The sequence below is a fragment of the Lycorma delicatula genome, chromosome 11 (genome assembly GCF_047948215.1).
Source record: "Lycorma delicatula isolate Av1 chromosome 11, ASM4794821v1, whole genome shotgun sequence".
Taxonomy (NCBI): domain Eukaryota; kingdom Metazoa; phylum Arthropoda; class Insecta; order Hemiptera; family Fulgoridae; genus Lycorma; species Lycorma delicatula.
The window spans coordinates 63888451-63916075 of NC_134465.1; the positions used below are offsets into that span (position 1 = coordinate 63888451).

At 30.8% G+C, this 27625-nt stretch overlaps 1 protein-coding gene across 3 annotated transcripts in view; it reads right to left on the reverse strand.

The window, feature by feature from the left end:
• Positions 1-360: 360 nt before the first annotated feature.
• LOC142332258 (peptidyl-prolyl cis-trans isomerase D-like) overlaps positions 361-27625 on the reverse strand; it is a 35826-nt gene continuing 8561 nt past the window's right edge. For all 3 annotated transcript variants that reach the window (XM_075378577.1, XM_075378578.1, XM_075378576.1), the window contains 6 exons: positions 24080-24186; positions 15182-15373; positions 11996-12124; positions 6676-6794; positions 4902-5037; positions 361-2019 (listed from right to left, as the gene is read on the reverse strand). In XM_075378577.1, the coding sequence (XP_075234692.1) occupies positions 1795-2019; positions 4902-5037; positions 6676-6794; positions 11996-12124; positions 15182-15373; positions 24080-24186 (908 nt within the window). In that variant the 3' untranslated portion in view covers positions 361-1794. The remainder of the gene's footprint in view (positions 2020-4901; positions 5038-6675; positions 6795-11995; positions 12125-15181; positions 15374-24079; positions 24187-27625) is intronic.

Genomic DNA, 27625 nt, shown 5'->3' on the forward strand with positions numbered 1-27625 from the left:
CTTAAAATCAATGCACACATCAAAATTATTATTGTTACCAAGGACAATGGAAACAGAAATACACTGGACTGCAGAATTGCAGGCATATCATCATGCTTGGTATCATAAGCACGATCATGCCTAACACCAATATCATTAGCAGTGCCCATGTTAAAAAATATTACTTGACTAAATAAATTTTCATACTCCTAGCACAGGATCACAAATATAAGAGTAATAAGCAACATTATTTAATTTCTTTCAAAAACTAAAAAGTAAGGGTTTTATGACATTTTCCAATTTGATAATATTGGTAAAGAGAATAACAATTTCATTTTTAACAAATAATGAAAAGTTAGAGGAAGATTAAATAAATTCCAATTACTAAAAAATTAATGAAACATATATTAGCATGTAATATAAAACATATTAACTCTAATAATAAAGAAATTAAACATATCACAATCTGCAATCATTAATCAATTATGGTGATTAGTAGTTTAATTAAAAGCATGTTAGTACACTAACACCTATGCTATTACAAATTTCATAGCTAATGAGCTCTACAAATGCGATTTATTGTAATTTTGGTATAATGCTATTAAATAATTTACTGCAGTTTTGTCAAAACTTACTTTTAAGTTTTTTTACATCTGTCTGTAGTCGGATTATGACTACTTTCTTTTACACTGAATGTCTAAGTAGGTTTTACCTTTCATAATTTCCATTAATAAATATCATACATCAAATAATATGAGTATAATCTGAGTTCCGTACTTTGAGTACTTCATGATAGATTTAAATTAAACAAACCCACAGATAAAAGAGGTTATTTTTGTTTATTTTTACAAAAACATTTAGCAAAATTATATAGGGGGGAGGGGGAGTTATTATTACTCAATAATTTAATTTTGTTTTAATAGTTTAGAGCATAAAATGTAATCTTGTTTTTTTGACTGATGATTTAATTTACCACAGAAGCTTTTAAAGAAGCTTGTAAGTGGGACTATGTAAACAGAATTGTTTAAAGTGAACATAAAAAACTAAATCTTGAACCTATTACAATTATATTATAAGAAATTATTATATTAGGATAAGCTTTTATATCTTTCAAAAAATATTGTCATTAAAACAAATAATTTGTTAAAATTATTCTAAAAAACATAATTGTAAAATATGAACTAAAAACAAGTAAATTCATAAAAATGAAAAAACTGTAAATTAATGTTATTACTTCAAACAAAAAAAAAAGGTATTTAAATAATATTTTATTTATGATAGTAATTTTAATACCTTCACAACAGTTAGAGGATTTTTCTTAGTACTGCCTTACATCACAACCTTTTTTATATTAAGTAATATTTAACTTATTTTTATAAGAAAATTAAATTTAATAACTTATTATTAATACAAATATCTGTGGAATAAGAAATAAGATCATGCTGAGGTAATAAAAGTGGAGAGTTATAAAAAGTTTAAATATAAAATGTGTCAAAGACAGTTCAACTTAGCTGTATTGCAAGTTTCTTACTAACTGATGCTCAGAGCTCATAAGCTCTGAAATGTATGATAAATACACAAAATAACAGGCAAGACTTCTTAAAAGTAAATCAATCACCCATTCCATCCTTTGTTACAAAAATACTTCAGTTGAGACAACTAAAATTACAATAATTAAACTAAAAAATTAATAATGTTAATAATTATGCTACAAAATTAATTAAAATAATAATCACAGTCTCGACTTAAAAATTATTAAACTGACACAGTGCAACATATATATACAGACATAAAAATTACAGAAATATACACTGTTTATATATCTTTAAACATCATTCTACAACTTTCTTTTTCCTTATTTAAATAAATTTTAATGTTTTTTTTTACAGCATTAATTGCATCTGTTATCTTTTTATCAATTGGATCAATTGCATGTGCACGTTCCAAATCTTTTAATGCTAATTCATTATCATTCAATCCAAAATTCGCCTGTCCTCTTCTAAATAATGCTTTAGCATTATTTTTATCGACTCTTAAAACCTGTCAAATAATTCAACATAATTACACAAACAATATTTATTATTTAACAGTATTATATAATTAACATAAAATAACCACAATAATAATTTTAAACAAAGATTTACAACAATTTGGGCAAGAGGTTATGTAAACAGTATAAAAATAGCAAGAGCATTTGCTTGTCTATAAGTCACAAAGCAACTCCATTGTTAGACTCTATAATTATTCTTGGCGTCATAATTTAAAATTTCATTAATAGTAATAGTAATGAAGTTTTATATAAAGTTATTTTGTGATCCAAAAAGGCATTACCTTCCACAAAAATTTGTACAAGGCATATTTTTAAAGTACCATTTTGAAATTAAAAAAAAAATACACTATTCTTAATTTTATTTTTACATAAAAACCTGTACTTTAATCTACTTCTCCACATAACTGCCACCAATATTAAGACACTTGTCATATTGTGCAACCACCTTTTGAACATGGTCATCATAGAAGTCTGCCCCCTTCTTTATAACCACTCTAACACAGTCATTTTGACATCATCATCATCGTCAATAATTTAAACGTTTGGTTGCAATTTCATAGACAACACTTCTTGAAACTTGATGAAACTCTTCAGATAGCGAAGGAATCATAAAGCATCTGCTCTCTCTCACTTTTTCATCAACTTTCTGCACAAAATCTTCAGTAATGACAGAAGGTCATCCATTCCATTCCTCATCACAAAAATTTTGACAGCCATCTTTAAAAGCTCTAACCCATATTCGTACCATTCCACCACTCAGAATGTAATCTCTATACACTTCACTGATCTGACGATGAATTTCAGCCGCTATCACGCCTTTAACACTAAGAAAATTAATCACATCACGTATTTCACAGTCGGTGGGATTCTTGATCAGTAGAGGTATTTTAAATACTTACAAACAAACGTAAACACAGTCGTATATTTCTGTAATGGCAACTGTGGCTTGCCAACAGATGCAGATAGATACACAGTGCGCATGTGTGTAATGCTAACCGCAGCATAGCAGCGACGGAATTTCAGAACTGTACTTTCTTTAAAAACATGCCTTGTATAATGTGAATTCAATGTGATTTTGAGTCAACTCTCTTAGAACCTACCTTCAAAAGGTTTAGTGGTAATTCAACCTATCACGGACAATAGAATGACCAGTGTCCAGACTCTTTACTTAACAAGAGTTACGGGGTGGTGTAAACTATCAAACTGAAGACTACTCTTTTTTTATAGCACATGATAAGTGCCATCCATCTGAAGTTGATTAAGGAATTAGTTGTATCATGCACTGGTGATAAATTTAGAGATACAGACTTTTATTTTTAGCAAGATTAAAATATACCTCTCCAATACCTCTCAATAGAGGTAAAATAAAGATTATTTTTACCTCTCCAATACCTCCATGATGTGAAAACCTGATCAATGAAAGTCTATTGAACAGACTGAGATGATGTCAACATGTCTCCTAACATTCTCTACATCTTTCTCATGAGAAATTTTTTTTAAATGAACTCATCAAAAATAAAGTTTATGGCAGAAAAAGTTAACAATTAATGACAACCAATTTATCACCAATGCCTGAAGCAGAATGATCAACAATCTTTTACTTAAATCTTAAATTTTAATGTTAGATTTACTTTAATAGATATTAAAATTTCTATTACAAATTTATATTTTTTTGGGACCTGTATCCGATACCTATCTTAAGGAAACGTACTTTACGAATTGGGCCGCAGCAACAAGCCACCTCATAGCTGATATGTATATATTTAACATTTCTGTGAATATAACTCATCATTAGCATCTATATTTAATGGGTAATTCTATTTATTAATTTAATATTATTTTGTTTCAATACTTCATGTGGAGAATATTTTTTAACAAATGTAATGTGAAATATGATTCTTCAAATTAAAAAGTAATAAGTTTTGAAAAAAAAAAAATACAAACAATATTGCAGGGTATGAGGTAAGTAGAGAATAAGTTTAGTGGTGACAATGACGTGAGTAGTAGCATTTTGGCCTTTCTCCAGAGGTCCCAGGTTCGCATCCCAAATAAGCATGACATTTGCTACAAAACTGTCATTTTATCTCATCCCCTATCCCTAACAATATCCAATATCCCTAACAATGGTCCCAGAGGCAAAAAAGAAAAGAAAAGAAAAATTTAAATACTTCTTTGTGCGACAGTAAAAATGAAAACATAACTGTTAAAAATGCCTTATACAAAATGTGTTATACAATTAGGATAAAATAAGTCAATTGAATCAAAGAAACACAACCTAATGGATAGATAAAAATTGACTAAACCGGCTACTTATGAAAGATTTTTGTTCCTGATATTTCAACATTCCCATTACAAAGATCTATTAATACACTGCATAATGCTATATAATAATGACTCCTTCTTTTACATTAACAGTTTCATTAATTTTGACACAACATAACAACTGCTTCTAATTCTTACAACTGTTAAAAGTATAAAACTTAACTACACAAATGAACTTATTTAAAACTAAAAAGTTAATAACTAAATTATTCATTTCAGAAACTTAAAACTTATTAATTTTAGTTTAAGCACTTGACATACACGTCAAATCCATTTTCTGAATTTTTAGTAAACTTGATGTTTAAAAAAAAATCATACTTACACTGAGATTTACATTACAATTATGTAAAATCTAAGATGATAGTAGTATCTTGTTGTAATACATAATTCCCAGTTAGCCAGATTAAAATAAATGAATCATCCTATACTTAAAATAACTACCCTACTACTTAAATTCATCAATTACTAAAAATATTATCGTAATATTTAATTGCTATTTAATAACAATTAAATATATATACATTAGTATTTTAAATTATATATTTCTTACCTCAGAACAAAGTTTACGAACTTCATAATACTCTTTCTTTTTTAAAAGAGCAGCAGCAGAATTTAACTTGCATAAAATCTTAATATCTGTAAGAATTTTACTATTCATGGATTTTTTTTTTAAATGCATCATGTACCTATTAAATTAAATAAAAAAATACACAGTAAACATAAGAAAGTATGGTACTACCATAGTAATAAAATACTAATTATATTAAAGCCAACAAATACAGAATTACAGACATTTTAATTGAGACTACAATTTAAATATAGAACTGAATTACTCTCAACTTCTAAAAATATTTTACTGTTTTTATATAAATCTGTACACAAATATAAATTTAACATCCAAAGCAACAGCAAAATCATTACGGGCACACAATCTAAATCCTCATTATTTAAGACATCATAAAACCATTTTCAGAGCATTTGATTGTTAAAATCAATCAATTTAAATGCTAGAAAAATGAAAAATTCAAACTGCAATCAAAATGTTGACAAAAACAAACACAATTAAGATACCATTACAAACACTCTAACCTGAACTAACCATAAACAGATGATTCAACAACAATTAAGATTTTATACAACATTTTCTAAAATATCCTGTCGATTACATTAACAACTGAACTAATTATTTCTAAATCAATCAGAAAGTGAATAAAATAGGTAAAAATTTTGCACACAAGACAGTGTTAGTGTATTCTGGCAAAAGTGGAGGAAGACAGGCATGTAAACCGTCATGACATCACCAATGACCTAAACATACATCACCAAACGTGTTAAACCACTTGGAGAAAGCTGGATACAAAAAGAAGCTCTATGTTTGGGTGCCACATGATCCGATTCAGAAAAATTTACTCGATTAAATTTCTATCTACAAATCTCTACTGAAACGTAATGAAATCGAGGCATTTCTGACGAAGCTGATTACGAGTGATGAAATATAAATAACCTACAACAACAATGTGTGAAAAAGATCGTGGTTGAAGTGAGGAAAAGTTCCTCCATCTGTGGCAGCCCACACTGATGCCCTGGAAGGTTATGCTGTGTGTTTGGTGGGATTACCAGGGCATCATGCATCATGAGATATTGCTGTCGTCAGGCAGAACAATAACACTCAGACTCGTATGTTGACAATTACCGCGATTACATCTAGAAATTCAAAAGAAACAGCCTCAACTGGTCAACAGAAAGGGTGTCATATACCTACCACGTTGACAATGCCAAACCGTTTACATATTTAACAACCTGCCAGAAACCGAGAGAACTTGAGGAAGGTTTTAATACATCTGCCATATAGCGCGGACCTGGCACCATCAGACTATCATTTGTTTCAGTTTCTACAGAACTACTTGAATGGTGTTAAGTTAGTTTCAAAAAAGGACTGCATAAACCATGTGTCACAAATTTTTGACTAGAGACCATAGAAATTTTATAGCATTGGGATTATGGTGTACCCAGTAATGGGTCCCAGTAATGGCAGGTCATCAAAAAAATTGGTACATATTTATTTTCATAACATTATTTTCCAATAACAATAAATGTATTCTCAATTTTGGCCTCCAAAGGCTCAATACGTTTTAGACAAACTAATATATAAACGTCCTAACAATAACAACAGGCCCCGTACAAATTAATATAGAATTAAATATCTAAATCAGTCACATCTGATGCAACTGATATTGGTTTTTGGTGTATACTTAAGCTTAGGATTCAAACTATTAATCAACTATATAAAATTAGAATACATCAGAAAAATACATATTACATACCAATCAATATAACGTAATGCTTTCTTATATTTTCTATTAGCATCTACATAATTTCCCATGTCAAAGTAAAAATTACCAGACTTTTTAATAACCATTGCAACTGAATGTAGTCTTTCTAACTGAAAAAAAAAAAAAAAAAAAAAAAAAAAAAAACAGTAATCAAAAACAATATTATAAGAATACACAATCACAATAAATTGTATCATAGAATAGTAAAATTATATCTTAAGCATAGTTGTAACTATGCTTATAGCTTATCGTTAAATTCAATAATTCATAACCTTCAACAACACTTATATCTTTTCCTTTAGTACATACACTTTTAACTTTACAGATACATTAAAATGTCTTTGTAGTCATTTTCTTATTTATTCATTAAACAAAGGAATCACTGGGCCTATTTGAATAATCTTTACTTTACAGATACATTAAAATGTCTTTGTAGTCATTTTCTTATTTATTCATTAAGCAAAGGAATCACTGGGCCTATTTGAATAATCTTTACATCACTGAATTTATTAAATTTTAAACAGGTTTTAAATATAAATTTACTGAAAATAATTTTGCAGTTTCACAAAATTTTCATAAATTTGTAAACACATTATTTTTCATAACAATTTCAGTATAATACAAAATTGACATTTATACCTGAATAAAACTTAGTATATTTTATAATGACAAAGTTGGTAAGTACTCATCAGCAGAATGTTGATTGCTAGTTACTTAAGTCTGATTATTTTGTAAAAATGTCTACAATTTCAGCGTTACCTTGTTGCAATCATTATATGCTTAGCATGACAGTACGTTCTGTTAATTCATAATAATCTACATATATCACATATCTACATATATACACTATAATTAATTATAATGCAAGCTATTAATTATGAACATGGCCTTTAAAGACAATCTTCAATGATAAATATGAATATGGTTCAATAATATATATACTCAAATTTTATTAACGTAAAACTAATGATGCTATTTGCTTTTTGGAGTAATGCATCATCACAATCTGTCTATTCTGAAGTAACTCAATTGTCCCAAATTGACAACAATGCTTCAAAATCACTCTATCAAGTATTATGTTTAAAAAAAGTTTTTTAAATTACTTTTTTAAGGCACAGGCAAACATTTTTTTAAAGAAAAACTTCATAATTAGTTAATTTATGTATTTTAAATTCCACATATATTTTGTTTTAAAAAGTCATTTATTGTACAGATATTTTGAAGTAAAAATCATGTTCTGTTATGAAATAGTTGTATGGGTCCTGTGAATGAAATTTTTAACAACATAAAATTAATTCTTTAAGTTTTTCAAGTTTAAAGATTGGGCATTTATTCCTTAGATATCCGTGAATTAATAGAGAACTTCATTTTTATTTTTTTGTATATAGGACAGTGACAATTTTTCATAGCAAATGTTATCTATAAACAATACCCCTATACATAAATAAACAGTTCATCAGTAAACTGCTACGAATCCATTTTATTTTCAATAATTATGTAGAAATACAATGCAGATTCAAAATAATAATCAATAATCTTTGCATATATTGTTTTCACCATGCTGATTGTAAATATACAAAACAAAAAGTGTCGATCTACCATAGTTTTTAAAATATAAAGATTCTAAAATAAAAAAATTAAATATTCCTATAGCAACGAGGGTAATGTTTGGAATCTGTACCGTGTTTCTTGTGTATACAATTTAAAATCTACCAATATAATATTTAAGGGTTAATTACAAAAAGTTAGCAAGCAAATCGAACATTAGGTTATGTACATTATGTACATTATGTTAATATCACACTGAATACAGTACAAGGAATCATTATTTACCTCATCTAACTTCAACTAACTGTATAATTAACTAAGTAATTTTTTGATTTACGATATCACCAATAATAACCTTTTTTTTCTCTTCTGCTCTCCTAGGCTGGATCTGCCATCAAGTTTATCTCAACCCAGTAGAGATAAACTTGCCTTTAACTCAAACGAGCCTTCCCGCCCACCGGCAATATGTCCAGCATGGCAGGTCGCCTCACCGGTTTAGATCTTCTGATTCTTCAATTCACCTGCCTCAAATCACAAGAGGGGTGAACCGGGCCTGACTATGTCATTCCCAGGTCCCTCCCCAGCAGCCAGGACTCAGAGTGTACACTTTATTTATTTACCTCTGTCTGCTTCAAACTGCCTGGTGAGGGGAACCGGGCCCAACTATGTTGTTCCTGGACCCCACCCAGTGGCTGGAACTCAGTCTTTTTATTTCCCTTTTTTTTAATTCTACCTCGACATTAAAGTCTCTGATCCATTCCTTACAATCTGTCTCTTTAGTTTTTACGATCTCGGTGAACAGGTTCTCAAATCAATAATAACCTTTTTCTTTCCCTGTTTAGCCTCCGGTAACTACCGCTTAGATAATTCTTCAGAGGATGAATGAGGATGATATGTACGAGTGTAAATGAAGTGTAGTCTTGTACATTCTCAGTTCGACCATTCCTGAGATGTGTGGTTAATTGAAACCCAACCACCAAAGAACAACGGTATCCACAATCTAGTATTCAAATCCATGTAAAAATAACTGGCTTTACTAGGACTTGGCTGTAACTCTCGACTTCCAAATCAGCTGATTGGGGAAGACGCGTTAACCACTAGACCAACCTGATGGGTTAAATCAATCATAACCTAACATTTTCTAACAACATCTAATCTTGTCATATGTTGTCATGATCACAGTGTTAATCATCAATAAAAGAAAAACGTGTCACTACTATATTTTTTAAATTTTACAATCTTTTTCTTTTTAATAATACTGATGATTTTTTTTTTTACTTTTCTTAATGTAAGAGAAGTGATAAAAGTCAAATATGACACAAAAATTAGTATTCAAATAAGTACAAGTATATTTTTATAGACTATTCTAATGAAAATGACTTGCACATAGCATAAAAAAAAAAAATATCAATATGACAAACAAAATCGTATTCTGTGAAACAGAAATTCACACAACTATCCAAAATAACATTCTTTCTTTGTGGCATAATGAGGTATATTCGCACGAGTATAGGTAGCTTGGGTATTTGCACCCATGTCAGGATCCACAAAATTATAAATAAGATTGAAGATTGATTAATTTTATTTGAAGATTGTAAGCAATTATACAATCATCAACAACCAGAAATAATAGTTGTGCCAGGCTTGATCCATACCACAGCTAATAAAGTAGCAATTAATCGGTCTTGGGTTTTTATTAACAGGTTCAATAGATACATGTTTGGGTGGACCACTCAATTCTCCAAAAACCCATGCCCTAATCTTCCTTTGTTGAATCTCATTTTTCTGATTCTTAATTTATCAATCTTTATGACATTATTTTTACCTCCTAATGGCACTGAATTCTTATTCACCCATAATATGCATACATCCCAACAAAAATTCGCTTGATCGGTAATAGTATTGGGGGACATATCAAGTTCTTGCTCCAAAAATTGTTGCCACGGGAAATGAATGATCAAATAATACATAATAAATTTACATGCTCGCTCTATAGAAATGTGCACACTGTGCCAAACCATGTAACCTTCAATACATTCAATTTCATGTTTCAATGTGTTTTTATGCATCTGCGATAAGCATTCTTGTGTCATAAGTACAGTCACATCGAAACTATAACTGTTTATGTAAAAACTTCATATCTTCGCCACATGTGGATATTTTTAAAATCATGGATCATTTTCTCTCTGTTAAAGAATTCAATTACGAATAAGTCAACGTAATAGTAACATAACAGTCAGTGGCAAATAAGTCAATAACATTTACTTTCATTTTTATAATATAATGTTAACATTTCATAGAAATCTGCAACTGAAATAACTATTGCTAACTGATATTACTGAAATCGGTCAACACCAAAGAAGTACCTTTAAGAACGAGTAACAAATATTATATACAGATTATACGAAACATATGAATATCAATACAAATTCAAAACATTACCCTTTCATCTTCAGGAATATGTAATTTAAAAAAAAAAAAAATTTTTAATGTAATTACAATATCAGCAAACATAACCTAACGCTTACTTCACTCACTAACCTCTTTTTCTAATTTCAAAACTGTAGTAGACTGATAATCTTTTTTTTGTATATTTACAAATCAACACGGTGAAAACAACATATGCCAAGACTACTGAGTTTTGAATGCAGGTCTTTCTATATAATTACATTATTTTCTTGTTATATTTGTGTTATATACAAAACTAAAATAAAATTCATTTCAATTTACAGAATGTATTGTATTATATCAATATCTGGATTTTGATCTATTTTTGTATACAATTATGCATGGAATGACAAAATTTGTTTTAACGTAACTTCACCAGAATGAATTCATTTTAATCACAAATTTTACAAGGAAATAAAAATATGTTTTTACTAGAAATAATTTATTGAGCAGGCCAACTTGTCTTGAAAAATAAATTTTTGAATGTGTTCATGATTTTATTATTTCTTTTTTTAATAAAACATAAGGAAATATAATGACAGATTAAACCTACTCTACTATAAAAAAAAAAGAATTTAGGAAATTTGTTGAAAATCAAATGTGGATAAACAAAGTGATTAACATTAGTATAAATAATAGAGCAGTAAAAAATACACTATTAATACTGAAAAATGTGCAAAATACTTTGGTTGAGCAGATGAAAAATGATTGTATACTAATGCGAGATATTTTAGAACTGTTGTGGAAGGAAGGAATAAATTTTTTTTTTCTGGTTTTTTAGGGGTGAAAAACACTTACGTGTATCATCCCCTGGATATAGAATGAGATATAGAACAGAATGAGTTAATATAATGAGTTATATTATGTTGTACAATTTGAAAAATACATCAAACTTAAGAGAATGACACAAACTTTGACATCTAGAAAAGAAACTATTAAATAACGCCAGTAAATACAGAGAAAAACTTATAAATATGAAACTATTTTATAATATTCAGAAATTCAAAAATAAAATGTGACATTAATTTTATCCTGTTTACAATAACCATTGATGATAATTACTTAAGTATAGTATAAGACAACAAGCCAAGCCTTGACAGAATTCAAACCTGGAATTTTCCAGATTGAAAGGCAGAAGCACCATCATTCCACCATACAGGTCAATGGATTGTGTAAACAATAAAAAGAAAACCTGCTTCTCAAAAGAATATCAAAACTGCTTTCCTACTGATAATATCACGGATCGGTAACCAAGAACAAACTGTTTTACAATATTATGCAAAGTTAAATTAAAAACCATAAACAATATAAACACCTCAACATCTGAAGGATTATTTTTCCAATCTTCTGGAAACGGAGGATATTCATCTTCAGTACCATCACATTCAGCAATACCCCAATCCTGTCCTGGTTTAAACTGTCCACAGTCAACAATTCTACATTCCTAAATTAATAAAAAAAAAAAAAAAAACAGTTAATAAAGATTAAAAATCATGTATTACTATAATTAAAGGCCATTCATTAAAAATTGTACAATTTTTTGGCTAAAAAAGTAACTGATTATGTAGAAATTCAGAGTGGAAAAAGAACAAGTAATATAATCAATGGTAGAAATTTATAACATTTTAGCAATGTAATACAAAGCAATAAAGATCAACTTACATTGTCTTTTATACAATAAAATTATTGGACAGAGATCTGGATGTAGTTCAACCATGTTAACAACATAAGTGCTTAACAGTTAAGCATTTAAAAGGGAAATTAAAAATATTTTTTTTTTTTACATCTTATATGATATAAATACCTACAACTAAGAAGGACAAATTTATTTTAGTCAATTTTGTTATACAATAAAATCCCATCCAAATGAAACCAATTATTATAAAAATAATAAACCTGTTAAAAATAGTATTTTTTTTAGTTGCTGGCAAATTTCTCACTATTTTAATATTTAAACATCTCTTCCTAGTATAATATTTTTTTTTTAAAGGATACACCCTGTACAATAATGCTAAATTAATTAAATAATTTGATATTACAATATTTCCTTCATTAAAATGAATTTCATGAAAAAATGATATAATAATCTTTTATATTCCAAAAGTATTCAGCTGAAAGTATAATGTATCAACTTAGCTTGCAATCATGTGACTGCTTACAATAGTTCGTTCTAGAGAACAATAGAACATGCTGTATAAGTAACTTAAAACGGAACATTCTTTTGGAAAATTAATAAAAAGCTGAGGCCATTTAAAACAAAAGACCTCTCAAAATGTCTCAAAAGCCACTTTTTTACATAATTTTGTGAAAAGCTAAATAATTTTAAAATCATTATTTTACAATGAATTACACTGGTGGCTACACAGTTAAATCATCAGCTGCAGAAGTAAGTTTTCTATGGTCAGCTATGTTTGTTAACAACCTGTTTATTTGATTAGATTTTAAACGATTTAGAAATATACGTGTAAAATTTTTATACTTTCTATTAAGAAATTATTATATTAGTAAATTATAAATTTATTATATTAATACCAAAACTAAACAACTGAAGGTGATCCAAAAGGACGGCGACATAATAAATCTGTCAACTCTAAAAATGTCAGTACATTAATTGTTAGAAATAGCAAGCACATACAATACACTAAGTATGGAGTTAATCAGCTTTCTATTGTTTTCTTCACTCAGCTGCGTATACTGTTATATAGCACAACAAACCCAGTGAAATGTAGGCGATACTTCTTCACTCTCAGAAGAAGCAACTCTGATTAGTGCATATTGAACACCTATGATTAGTAGGGCACACAGTTTACTTACCATTTATTTTTAATGCGGCAGTATAGATATATATATATATATATATTTAACAAAAAAAAACTGATAACATTGTTCGATAAACTAAAATACAAATCATGAAATTTTTAAAAATAATAATAACATAACTTGATTTAAAGCATTGATATAACATAATTTACATCAATAATATACAATACAAATAAGTATAAAAATGTGAGCTGATAAGTTTCCAGCCTGAAAAAGAAAACTATATTTTTGGGAGTTTTATTTGATTTTATTTTACAATATAATCTCCACAAAGTGCTCCAATTTAGTTATACCATTTTTATAATGCTTTTACAGCATCAATAACTTCCTAATTCCTCTTAAATTGTTGTCCACCAAAGCATTTTTTGAGGTTAGGAAATAAGCGACAGTCTCTGGGTGCTAAATCTGATGAATAAGGTGGATGAGCATGCAATTTGACCTTTAGTTTGTTGATTTTAACCATTGTGATGATTGACAAATGTGTTGCCATAGACTGTCAGGCAGTGTGTGAGGTGACTCTGTCCTAATGAAATCAGGTTTGCTGAAGCTCAAAGATTTGGAAGAGAATGGAGCAGGAGCAAAAATTGTCTCTATCATGTCAATATAACATTGAGAAGTCACAGTGACAGTAGAGCCCCCTTCATCGCCAAAGAAGTAAGGGCATATCACCCCATGACCCACAACTGCACACCTACAGTAAGTTTAGTACTGTGTAATAGATGCTGGTGAAGCTGAGCATGGTTTATTTGTGCCCAGTAATGAAAGTTCTGCTTATTCATGTATCCACTTAAGTGAAAATGGACTTCATCTGATATCCAAAGGTTTTTTCAATAAAGTTAGCATTCTCATTGATTTTAGGCAACAGTTTTTCACAAAATTGCAGACGCAATATACTTTCGTTACAGTTCTTGGATATTTTGAATCTTGTAAGGATCAAATTTAAGGTTATGAAATATTCTTTGCATGCTCTGACATCTGAGCTCCGATGACAAGGCAATTTTCTGCACCAAACATCAAGGACTCCTAACCATTACAGCTTTCATTGCATCAATGTTTTCTGATGTACGTACATACAGACAATACACGCCCACTAGGTTTTTTTTTTCAAAGCCAAACCAGTCTTTTCAAAGTTATGAACCCAAGTTTTGATTGCATGTGAAGAAGGAACTTGACCGTAGGGTGGGAACTATAGTGATACTGAAACGGTCTGTGCAGCTGTCACACTGTCGGTAAAATGCCCTTACAGCAAGTGCATGCTCTACACTATTCCATTGCTCCATCAAAACTAAGTATTCATTACTGTTCTACAGTTTAACATCTTTCTCCCACTTATTGTACACCTACAGTTCTGCCAACATCTAATTCAAAGTTTCCTGTTTCTCTGCGCCACTCTGTATGTTATAACAGCATTTCAATTTTCGTGAGAATAACAAAGACATCTCGCTCCAAATGCTGTCAAATGTATACTGACCACACAATTAACCTGAAATTATATATATACGCTAGTGAAGGATAGTACTATAGAATGCCGGTAAGATATTATACCTCCGGGCGCCACCTCCATGTCATGCCGGAGAATTATCAGCCCAGCCCCATAAACAATTTTAAAACATAATTGGAATACTGTTAAGCTTTATCTAAAGTATTTTTTTTTTAAATTAAATATTTAAATGATACTAACAGAAATTGGACGTTCATTATTAGTTGCCACCTCGCTTATCATTTTAACTGCTCCCAATCCCTTTTTAACACGACCAAACACAACATTTTGTCCATTTAAATGAGGACAAGGCACCGTAGTAATGAAAAATTGTGAATTATTTGAATTTGGTCTGCCAGCATTTACCATGCTAATTTCTCCACCAAGATTATGCTAAAAAAAAAAAAAAAAAATACATATACAATGTATATATACAGTAACAGAATGATTGATTTCAACAAAAAAGGCTAATAACTTATTTTTTACAAAAGTAATTAATTAGCTATAACTATCAGAAAGGCATCAAATGTCACATTAATTTTTTTAGCAATACTTTTCTTTGATTGTATTTTTGTTAACATAAAAATTGGGTTTATCATTGATGAAACATTCTGTCAGGATTCATATTATTCAGTTCTAAAAACTTTACAAAAATGTAGGCAGTAATTCTTACGTAATTACTATTTTGTAAGCCTGTAATTTCAAAGCTGTAGAATACACCTCAAAGGCTTAAGATAACCTTAGTACCAGAATATTTTATACCTGAACATTTAATATTCTGATAAACTAATTCCTGCAATTTCAATTTTCAAGGATTCTCACACTTTGTAGTCCTCCAGTAGGTTTGGCATCCAAATCTTAGCCTGCAAAAAAAATTTTCAACCCATAAAACAATGTTGTTGGTTGAAAAAATGTTGAAATCATAATTCTAAGATTGACAATCAAATTCAATAATTAATCATAATTCTGGTAAAATACACGGTTTAAAAATACATTTAAATTCACATCTGTGTTTCTATAAGTGATTAACATTTAAAGCAAAACTTAACACAAGATGCAGTGTTTTGACTCCACTGATCAATCTAAATGGTGAATGTGTTAATAAAATAATTTCCATAGCAGGGTTTTCTTTCCCATCATTTAATCCTACCAATCTCATTAATCAAACATCAGAAACAAATGTCAGCATTTTATGATATACCTAAGATTTATACATATAAACAAATTACAACAAATTAAGCACCAGCACAGTAACAAAAAATCTACAAACTAATACTAAAAGTTGACTTTCATGGAATCCTGCATCATCAGTCTGTACAGAATTCTGCAAATACCTCAAACAAAAACAAAAAAGAAGAAATACAAACTTAAAAATTTAGAAAAAATAAACCCTAACAACCACAAAATTTGAACAAAACTCACTGTCAACTGGAATGAACTGTCAACTGGATTATTCCAGTTGACAGTGAGTTGTGTTGTTCGAAGTTTTGTGATTGTTAGAGTTTATTTTTAAAATTTTTAAGTTTTTATTTCTTCTTTTTTGTTTTTGTTTGATGTATTTGTAGAATTTTGTACAGACTGATGATGCAGGATCCTGCAAAAGTTGCAAAAGTTATGCAAGATTAATTGGCATAGTAGTCAGTATGTTGATAAATTATTTGAATTTTCATAAAAAAAATATATAAATATATATCAGGCCTCTGCAGCAAGGCCCTTTAAGTGTCCAAAATTGATTGCCTGTTGTGTAAAAATATTTTTTTTTTAATGATAAAAATTAATATAACAAAAGTTAAATTAGAAATTTAACTCTAAAAATTGATACTAACGAATCAGAATTTTCTGCTAATGATAACAGTACATTCCATGCCTAGTTTTTGGTTACAGTTCATTATTTTATGAAGAAAAGCAATCACATAAATAAATAATAAATACATAAAAAAATAATTTTTAAAACACCACTCTTAAATTAAAAAGGTAAAAAAATAATATTAGGACGGCAACTCAGAATGGATTTGACAAGTTTTGATGATGATATGGTGATCACCTTCTGTGTAGCACATCAAAAGTTCCAAAGCAGATCCCATTCGGAATTTTTTTTTGACGATCGTTAAGGCATGCAGCACCCAACATGCACAAACCTTTCTGAAGCCTAAATCGTCATGAACAATGCAACCAATAATAGCCCTTGAACGTGGGCTATTATTTTGTAAATTCATTTACAAAACTGTCAGATTTTTTCTTCCACATAAAAATATAACAAAACTTAATATCATTATGATTTTTATTAAGTCTCAGTTTTCATAAAATAAAAAACACCAGTGAAAAGATTTCATTATAACTAAAATACTTACCCTTTAAGTTAGCTACTATTTCGTAGCAAAAACAGTTATTACATCATGTTTCTAGGTTTTTTTTTCAGTTTTGGATGGTTTTTACCAAGACCTGAAAACGTGCTATATATCATCAGGAGCAACCATTTTTATGAACTATGTCATATATATTTTATTTGGATATTCCATTGTTTTCATTGTTGTTAAATAAAATTGTCTTTATTCATACTGCAATTCATATGGTAATGAGAAAAGGATATTCAATTTGATTATGTTAAAAATGAAACAACTTGTAAAATTTCTTTTAACTGTTATTTATCATTCCAGTCTATGTCTAAGAAATATTTGAATACTTTTAAGTTAGTTTACATTCAAAATTCATACTAAATCAGCATGTCTGTTCAATAAAACAAATTAAATCGTTATAATTAGATAGTGATAAAGTATATTTCTTTAGTGTATTAAATCTACAACAATTTTTTTTCCTACCATTTTCTATTTTACAGATTATTACCTGCTGTTTTTTAACAGGCAATGAAAATCCTATGCCAATATCCAATATTTCCTGGTAATACTCATCCTCACAAAATTTTTGACTGAATTATATGTTTATAATAACATAACTATTATATTTCTAAATAATGATGTTAAGGAATACCAGTATTGGTGGAATTTTGGACTGGTATTATATCTAACAATAATAATGAATAAAAGAAAATATTTATCAGTTTAAAAGTGAGATCATATCAGACATAAAGAAAACAAAATGAAAATAAGCTGTCCCAGTAGTAATATATTTCTAAAAGAAGAGGATAAAAAGATAACATATCTGGAAAAAGGTAATGCAAATCTTGCAGAACAATAAGCAAAATATCAAAGTATATTAGATCTGAAAAGATGAAAGAATAATTAAATTTTTATGGCATATAAACAGTGGTAGGAGAAAATGTCAGTAAACTAAAAGGTAGATCTTAATATGAATGTTCTTGAGGTAAAGATAAGTGGTGAAGACTCAAAGTTAAAAGGGGATGGATAATAGGTATGAGGAAGCTGTAAGAATATAAAGGCAAAAAGTTGAAGGGGGAAAGGAAAGAGGATAAAAGAGGAGTGCTAAATATAAAATAAATATGAAGGAATAGTAGTAGAATCATTAAGAAAAGGAAGACAAAACAAAGAAAAAGTATTTTTCATGCCAGAAGTACATGAAATAGATCATCACCCTTCACTCAAAAGCATAATTTATTTCATTGGAGTATTAGAACTATAGTTCAAAATAAATAGAGATTGAAAAATAAATTGTAAGATCACAATCTGAAAAAATTTTTAATATTTCAAGACTTTTATCTGCAATGGGTCTAAACAATTAAAGTACCATATTTCAGAGAAGACAATAGCAGGAAAATAGCACAATAAAAAAGGGGCAGATTGTAATTGTTGTGGAAAAGATATTAATAAGATTGTCAGATTTTCCCATTTGTCTTAACTACAACTGCATTTGGTTTATCAGTAATTCTATATTTTAACGATATATTTAAATTTGAATAATGATTTTAATATTATTTTTAAGTTACTGAATGAAAATAGCACTTCAATTATGTTATTACAGAAGATTTTAATGGCTGAACTAGAATAACCAAAGGATTTCAAGTCATATCATTTCTGGAAAACATTATTTAAACATTTTCAATAGGAACGTTATCAGATTTAACAGTGACGGCCAACAGTTGATAAATTTTTCAGATGATAATAATTTAATGATTTAAATGGAAATACTGCTGGTGATATCTACAATGAGATTATATTTGTGGATTATAAAGGTCTTATGTGGTTGATTGCTCTGTTTCTTATAATTTTTTTGTGTCATTTGGTACATTGAGATTTTTAATGAATTATTCTATAATTATTTTCCTATTTATAACATACAGTTTGGACGAAGTGATTTCGGAACGATTTTAAAACCTTCTCCAAATACAAAATCTTATTTTCTTAAAATCGTTCGGGCCTCCACGTGGTTCGTCTGGATAATTATGGAGAACTGGAGATATCCATAAGTGAACTAAATCGAAATCAAACCTCTTTGGCTAAACTCCAAAGTTGTAAACTCGTGGGCTTGCCCACAACACAGGAAAGAAACATCCTAGAAAGTTCAAGTATGGAAAGTTCTTTTATTACTAACTATATCCCTTCTGGTAATAACCAGAGATGTTCACCATCGGATTGGGGAGGTGGACAAATAAGAGGAACTTCTAAAGACGAATCGGAGCGTCGGAATACACCCAAAAACAAACAGTTATAATAAAACAGTTCCACTACTTTGCGACATTAAACATTAATTCACTAATGAAAACAGGGAAACTCAAAAACCTCACAAACATACTAGAACACCAGAAAATAGTAATATTAGCATTACATGAAATGAGAAATACCACACAAGAACACTATGAATCACAAGGGTTCAGAATCTACCAAGGAAGTCCTGGCAAAAAAGTCATGAAAAATGTCCCGCAGTTTGGAACAGGTTTCATCGTCAAAAATACAATACTCGATTAGTCATAGTCATTTCAAGCGTACTCAAACAGAATCGCAACATTAACGATAAAATCAGCAAACAAATTCTACACACTAATCAACGCACATGCACCAACAAACATTAAAAACAGGACTAACCCTAAGGAAGTGGAAAACTTCTGGAACCTATTAGACCAGATAACTACCAAAATAAACAAAAGGCATACCAAAATTCTATTAGGGGATTTCAATCCACAGTTGGGAAAGGAAAAAAGATACCAAGATATCATTGGTAAATGGCCTGTACAGAAAAGAACAAACGCAAATGGCCAAAGACTGGTGGATTACTGTAGAAATCACGACCTTTTATCTAAATTCACCAGACTACCCAGAAAAGCCAAAAGAATGAAAACCACAAAATGACACCACGGAGAAAATCTGCAAGGGACAAAAGATCTAAAAAGCAATATGACCAGAATAAAATTACAGGAAATGTCACATACCGAAAAAACAGACCAACTAGGGACTGAAAACAAACTAGAAGCCCTGGTGGAAAAACTAAAAGAAATAGCATCAGAAATTGCACCACCAGATAAAAAAGGAAACACCAGTGGTGGAACATTATCTGTGATCAAGCACTGGCAAACACACAAGGCTTGGTTGATCTTCTAATCAAGAAAGACAGAAGAGAACCAACAAAAACTAAGAATGCAAAGAAAACTCGCACAAAAAATAATCCGAAATCAAAAGAGGGAGTATCACAAGAAATTACTAGAACAGATTGCGGAAGACTTCCATAAAAATAATACAAGACAATATTACAAAAACTTTAAACTGAAGAACACTACATTTAATGCCCCAACACTAATGTTAAGAAATTCGGAAGGAAATCTGGCACACACTGATAAAGAAAATGCCAACATCATGAGGGAAAGCTTTAGAAAACTTCTGAATTGTGAAGAACCAAAAGAACTTCTGGAAATAAACACAATACCCAGATTAAAACACCAAGAGAAAACATCCTTCCACCAACATTAGCAGAAGTAAAGATAGCTCTGAAGCAAATGAAAAACAACAAAGCAAATTTCCTGACTGCAGAATTATGGAAGAACGCGTCAGAAAAAGTACACAGAAATCTCCACAAAAAAATGGTAAAAATATGGCACAAAGAGGAATTTCCGGAAGAATGGAAAACTGCAATAATCCACCCTTTACATAAAAAAGGTGGTAAAACCAACCCTGACAACTATAGGGAAATTTCCTTACTAGATTGCACTTACAAAATTCTATCAAGAATAATTTACAACAGAATCAAAGACCAAGTGGAACAAGAACTAGGGGAATACCAAGGGGGATTTAGTCCATGGCGAGGCTGCCCAGAAAAAATTCTAAATTTAAAATTAATTATAGGGTATCATAAACTTAGGAATAAACAACTGGTAGTGACTTTTATTGATTTCAAGAAAGCATATGATTGTGTACATCGAGAATCCCTGCTAAAAATCCTGAGAAATTTAGGGCTTCACCCAAAACTAGTCAAAATCATCTGACTAACACTAACGGATACCAAATCCAAGGTTAAATTCAGGGGAGAAATATCTGATCCATTCGACATCAAAACAGGACTGAGACAAGGAGATGGACTGTCACCGCTTTTATTAAACTGTGCCCTTGAATTTATAATACGGGATTGGAAAAAATTAAATAAAGACAATGTTAAAATTGGAAAAGGTATCTTTTCCAATTTGGAAAAAGATTTCCAATCTGGCCAGAGGCCAGATACCAACTGTCAACACGGGAAGAGATTGCAGGAAAAATCGGTCTAAAACTTACGAACGTACGAAAAAACCAAAATTATGGTGAGAGACCCACTATGCATAAGCAAAGTAAAAATAAACAATAATGACATAGCACTAATAGAAAACTTTAAATATTTGGGGGAAAACATCACGCACAACCTCCAAGAAAATCCAAACTGGAATGAAAGAAGAAATAAACTCATCAAAGCCACAATAAAAACACAAAACATCTATAACAAAAAATGCATGTCCATAAACACAAAAATAAGACATTATAACTCAGTTATCCGACCAGAAATACTTTACAGATGCGAAACCATATTTGGACCGTACCAGACAAAGTTTACCGACAAACTGGAAAAGATTGAAAGGCAGATTCTACGACGATGCATCGGGAAAAACATTAAAAAAGACGGGATTTGGATAATTCCAAACGAAGAGATTTACAACAAAACTATCATCCCGATAACTAATAAATTTAGAAAGAAGAGAATTTCCTTTCTAGGACATATTTTCAGAATCGAAGAGACCAGACTTATCAGACGGATAATCAAACTTTTCTGGAACAAGAAAAGCAGACCGAACTGGTTATACGAAGTACCAAAAGTCATGGAGGAATTAGACATAACCCGTAAAAATCTAAAAACAAAAACCGGAAACTATGAGAAATTAAAAAATAAAGAAACAAGATTCCTATCAAAACCCAAGAAAGAAGTAAGCCGGGTGTACTCTGAACAAGAAAGGGCAAGAAGATCTGAAACCCTTAGAAATTACTGGCAAAAAAGAAAAGCTGAAAAATAACAAATCAGCAAGAAAAGAAAGAACTTGTCAAAAAAAAGAAAATGAACTAAAGTGATCCATTATGGTCTTAAAAGTAATAAAAAAAAAATACAGTTTATTTGAGGTAAACAATGGTAGTCTGTTACCATTTCTATCAAAGCTCATGCAGCTTCCAAGTTTTAAAGTACACCAACAAAAGTACAGAAGAATCTGGTTAAGACAAAAAGACTTAACATTACAACTTGAAATGGATACAAGATTGTTAATGAATGTTATTTACAAATGTTCAAGATAAGCACAACTAGTTCGGTTTAGACTGATTTATGCAAAAGCAAGTTTTTGAACTGTTGTCATATATGAAAAAAATCTGAAAACTATTAAAAAGCAATATGTGGAAAAAAATTACAAACAATTGTACAAATTACAAACAAAGGAAAAGAAAATACTGAAGAAATGGCATAGATACAATTACAAAAGTTAAAATTTTAGAGTTTTGGAAATGTGTACAAACTTTTAAAAAGTAAGAAATTCTCTTTGAAAACAATATCTCTATTGCAAACTGGTGATATTTCATTAATTAAACCTAACAGTGGGTTGTGAAAATAACCCAGCATGCTTTATGAAAATGGAATGGGCACTTCCATGACTGACATCCAATTTCATCAACCATAAGGTGCCAATTGCCTTCAATGAGATCACAGATTGATCAGATATTGACTTCCATCACTTCTACCTATTGCAAAATTTTTTACAGCTTCACGCTCTCCTTTAAATTTTCTGAACAAGCCAGAAAATGACACGACAATGTCATAGCCTCAAACTGCATTACACAGTTTAGTCAAAATTCTGGAAGCTAGATGCTCATTCATGAGAAACTTCACAATAAATTCTGCAACCAACAATGGATTCTCTTGCTCTGACATGACACTACTGACCAGAAAGATGTAAATTCCAAGATGGCTGAGGCTATCCTCTTTCCAAACCACCACCACCATCAATTACCTCCATTACAATCCATTCGTGCTTGATTAGCCGTTACAATAAATTCTGGTTTACATTTGACTGATCCTTGAACATGGTAATAAGTCTTAATTTATTAACTGCCTAAACAAAGCAAGAACTGAGTAAATTTATTTAAATAAATGTTCATTTACAGCTTTGGAACAGTACTCTTGTCTTTATAAGTTGTCTTATGAGGACATTTACAATTTTATATCATTTTGCCCTGCTCTAGTCAACTACAGGTTCTATTTTTTTAAGAAAGGAGCTTTAAATCAGCTAGGTAGTTTCTGTCAATATGTAAAAGTGCTGGAAATTAAGTACAACTTAATAAAAAAATTCAATTATTAAAAATGAAAAAAAGAGGTTGTCAGTAGTAGGCAGGGATTATTATACTTTGCATGTTTTTCCAATTTTTTATTTTCTTTTTATAATTATTATTAAATTGTCAAATCCTTAAACTAACCATAAGAAGACCAGGAGGTTAGTCGGTAATTTTTATTTTTATATTTTTTGTATGTATCATGTGATTTAGGTTTCATGCTGTTTCTGTATACTTTTTTTTAATAAAAACACTTTATTATTATTATTATTACTATATTACAATGTGGTACTCACCCTATAACATGCATGCTGAATAAGTAATAATGTTTTGGTACAATTTAAAATAAACTACTTCTTACATTGATTAAAAAGTTCTCATCCTCAAAAGTTGATCCATAAATGCTTTCCCCACCACTTCCATCAAAATGCGTTACATCACCACCCTGAATCATAAATTCTGGTAATACTGAAAAAAAAAAAAATAACCTTTATAATAGTAATGTACTTTAGTAATAATTATTTTAAAACTGCATTATATATATATATTTTTTTTTTTACAGGGAGCAAAAAACACTTTCGCATTATCACTGCCCGAAATAAATATATAACAAAAAAAAAACAATTAAAACTAAACTAAAAACTAAAAAATTAAACAAAAACTTATAACTAATAACACAGCTAAACTATCACAAAAAATTTACTTATTAGTTTAAGTTAATTTTAGTTTAAGTAAACAGACACAAAAATAAGATAGGTTTATTTAAAAATGCAAACATAAAGAATATAAAATTTAGCATAAATAAAATTTAATTAAGTTCAAGAGGACTGTAGGCTCCTTCTCAGATAACAAAAAAATTAAAGAACTAACATTAAGACCACAACAATTATAAGAAATCAACTACCCTAAAAAATTTTCAATTACTAAATATACACACAAATAAACAAAAATAGAATAAAAATGTTTGTTTCACATAGCAAAACAATATTAGCTTCTATGTAGTATACTGATATGCGACAGAAATAAAAACACCTGGTCTAATACATTTTTATCACTGCCTAGGAAATTTGTGACATAAGGCCGCATAACATATGTAATCAGCAAGAATGTGCCACACAGTCAAGCAGCAATCACGTCATACACCTGCATATGCAGGTGGTGCATTTGCTTCACCTGTTCAGCCACACCATCATCACCTCACTCCCAGAGATGAAGATCCTCCCCCCTGGCCCTTCCATACAGAGAGGACCACAGTTTCACCCGGCTACACTGCACCCTTCACAGAATGGAGATCAGCGTAGAACCCTCCCCTTCGCCTTGACCACCACTGTGGTGGTTGGTGGCCCTGCTGGTCGCTTCTTGCTTTGCGGCATCAAAATTGAAGATGGATGCAACAAATGAACAAAATGCCGCTTCCCTACCCACCTACATGTATACTCAACAGTGTGCCTTAAAACCTGTCTGATCCACCCAGGTAGCCCGTAGAAACAGATCGGTCGACTCTGTTCATCATTCAGCACTTGAGGTACTGATCTGCAAATGACAGAGGCCATCCCACTATCCCCAACCACCAAATCTATTACTAAAACGTAATCCATCCTTCCAAGATCTAAATTAAACACATCTCCGCTAGATAGATTGCGAGTAGTCGATCGCTCAACAAGAACCTGACCCACCCTCAGTGTACCATCATAGCGGTTTGAGGGTTGTCGACCCCAACTGCCATATCAATACTCCAAACTGACCCAATGCCTTCTTCCAATTCTGTAGCACCTGCTATCAGAGCTGAAGATTGGAAGACATTGAAGCCAGCCTCTCAAAATTATCCATTTGAGGTCTGATCGGTGGACTCATCATCAATCACCCACCTTAGATCCTCATTCTTCCAAGCCATGTCCTGCCACAGGCCCCCATCCGGTGTCTGTGAAGCCACATCCGTGATGATGAAGTCTGTGTGGCCTCATACATGTCCAGTTGTGCAAACCGCCTTGGCTGAGGCCCCACAGGTGTATCATCAAGTATGTCTTTAAACATTTCCACCATACGGACAATACCTTTCATATTGCGGAAGCACTCCTTTATTTCCAGCTTAGTGATCGCATTTTGGCAGACAAGTAAGCTTAGTTCTTTGACATACCAGAGTAAAACTCCAGTGTTAATGCCAAACATTTCTTCTTCCGTTTCCGAAGGTCCACACTTGCACCACCCTCTGGCTTCCCCTTCCCGCTCTTCAATGCGTGAGGCCAGAACCACAATCGAGATCAGAGGTGTCCTCCCAGGAGGACAGGGAACTCCTACTGCCAGCCTTGGATTTTTTCTTCTCCACTATTGGATGGTGGTCCACCAGGGAACGGTGGTCCCCACCGTCCCCTTGAAGGTCTCAGTTCATCGTCCTCAACATCATCACCCAACTTCATTGGTAGGACGGATCTCTCTCAAGAGCCCTACTACCCAAGGCATCCACAGAGGGCCAGAACCAATGAGTCGACAGCCCTCTGGAGTCGCTGAGCCAACGCTTCTCCCCTCTTCTTCTCTTTTTGTCTGGTTGCCAGCCAATCTGCACATTGAATCTCTTCTATTACAATCTCCGCTATGCTTTCACAGCCACTACTATTGGAGAGAACTTCCTGCACCTGGATACGAGAAGCTCCCCTCCTGGGGGACCGTCGTCCCACTACCAAAGAAAATCCCTCCTCATCGGATCGAATCGCACCCTCTGACCTTTCTGGATCGGTCATGATTCCAAGCAAATTAAAAGAAACCAAAAATAAAAACAGAAATCAACAGTAATTAATCGAAAAAAGGAATTCAACACACGTCGATGTAAAACCAAGAAGTAAAAGATTAGCCATATCCAACTGACAAACAGACTTTTTTAGCCTCTAGCCACACTCTACATCACTAATGAATTTATATTTGATTTTTTAAATGCGCTGCATTTTTAACAGTTATGATTTATAGTATTTTTAAACATATATTTTTTAAAGTTAATCTCTTTTCTAAGAATAATTATATTACCAACACTGATTATTTATAATAATCAGTGTTATAATAGTTATAATAGCAAAATAGTTAGTTGTCTTTATGCAATGCACAGAGTACTAGTTTATAAACAAGTTTTTTTAATGATTTAATACAAAAAAAAATGCTATTACATAACTAAAAATAGAAATTATTTACAGTATAAAATTGTATTTATTATAAGCAATTAGATTTTGTCACAATCCTGTACAGAGGGGGACGTAAATGTTAATACTCAAGGTAGGAGGTACATTTATACATAATGAGCTGCCTTATTCACAATAGAAAATAAATAACTGCTATAAATCATAAGATAATTACTGCAAGTATGACAAGTAGATTCTCAACATTTTTCAGTTGTATTTATTTTATTTTTTATAGAATGATAAAATAGCTTTGCACCAAGACTTTATGAAGAATTGTGAAATAATAATATATTAAACAAATACAGGTGTTCAACTAAAAAGAGGCAGGGTGTATGGATTGCTCTATCAACAATTTTTTTTTAAGCAGCTCCTCAGAAAAAAGTCTGACCTAATCAGAGATCTTGGAGGCTACAATCCTTTAGAAATGATTCTTCCACTGAAAAAATTGTGTAGTTACAGCTCTCAACTCCACAGTAGAGCTGTATGGCAAATGGTGCTGTTCCTTTGCAACCAGCAGTCATATTCATCCTCTTGCAGTAAAGCTACAACTGTTGGATAAGTTCTTGGTACAAGACAGCAACCAGTTTTTTCAACAACAAAAAAAAAAGTTCTATTATTCGTCGCCTTGAAACCGCACAAATACACCTATTTTTTGTCAGTGGAGGGGAAATTCAAAGAAAATGTGTGGGTTTTCAGTATCCCAGGTCCAGAAGTTCTGATTATTAACATACCCACCAAGA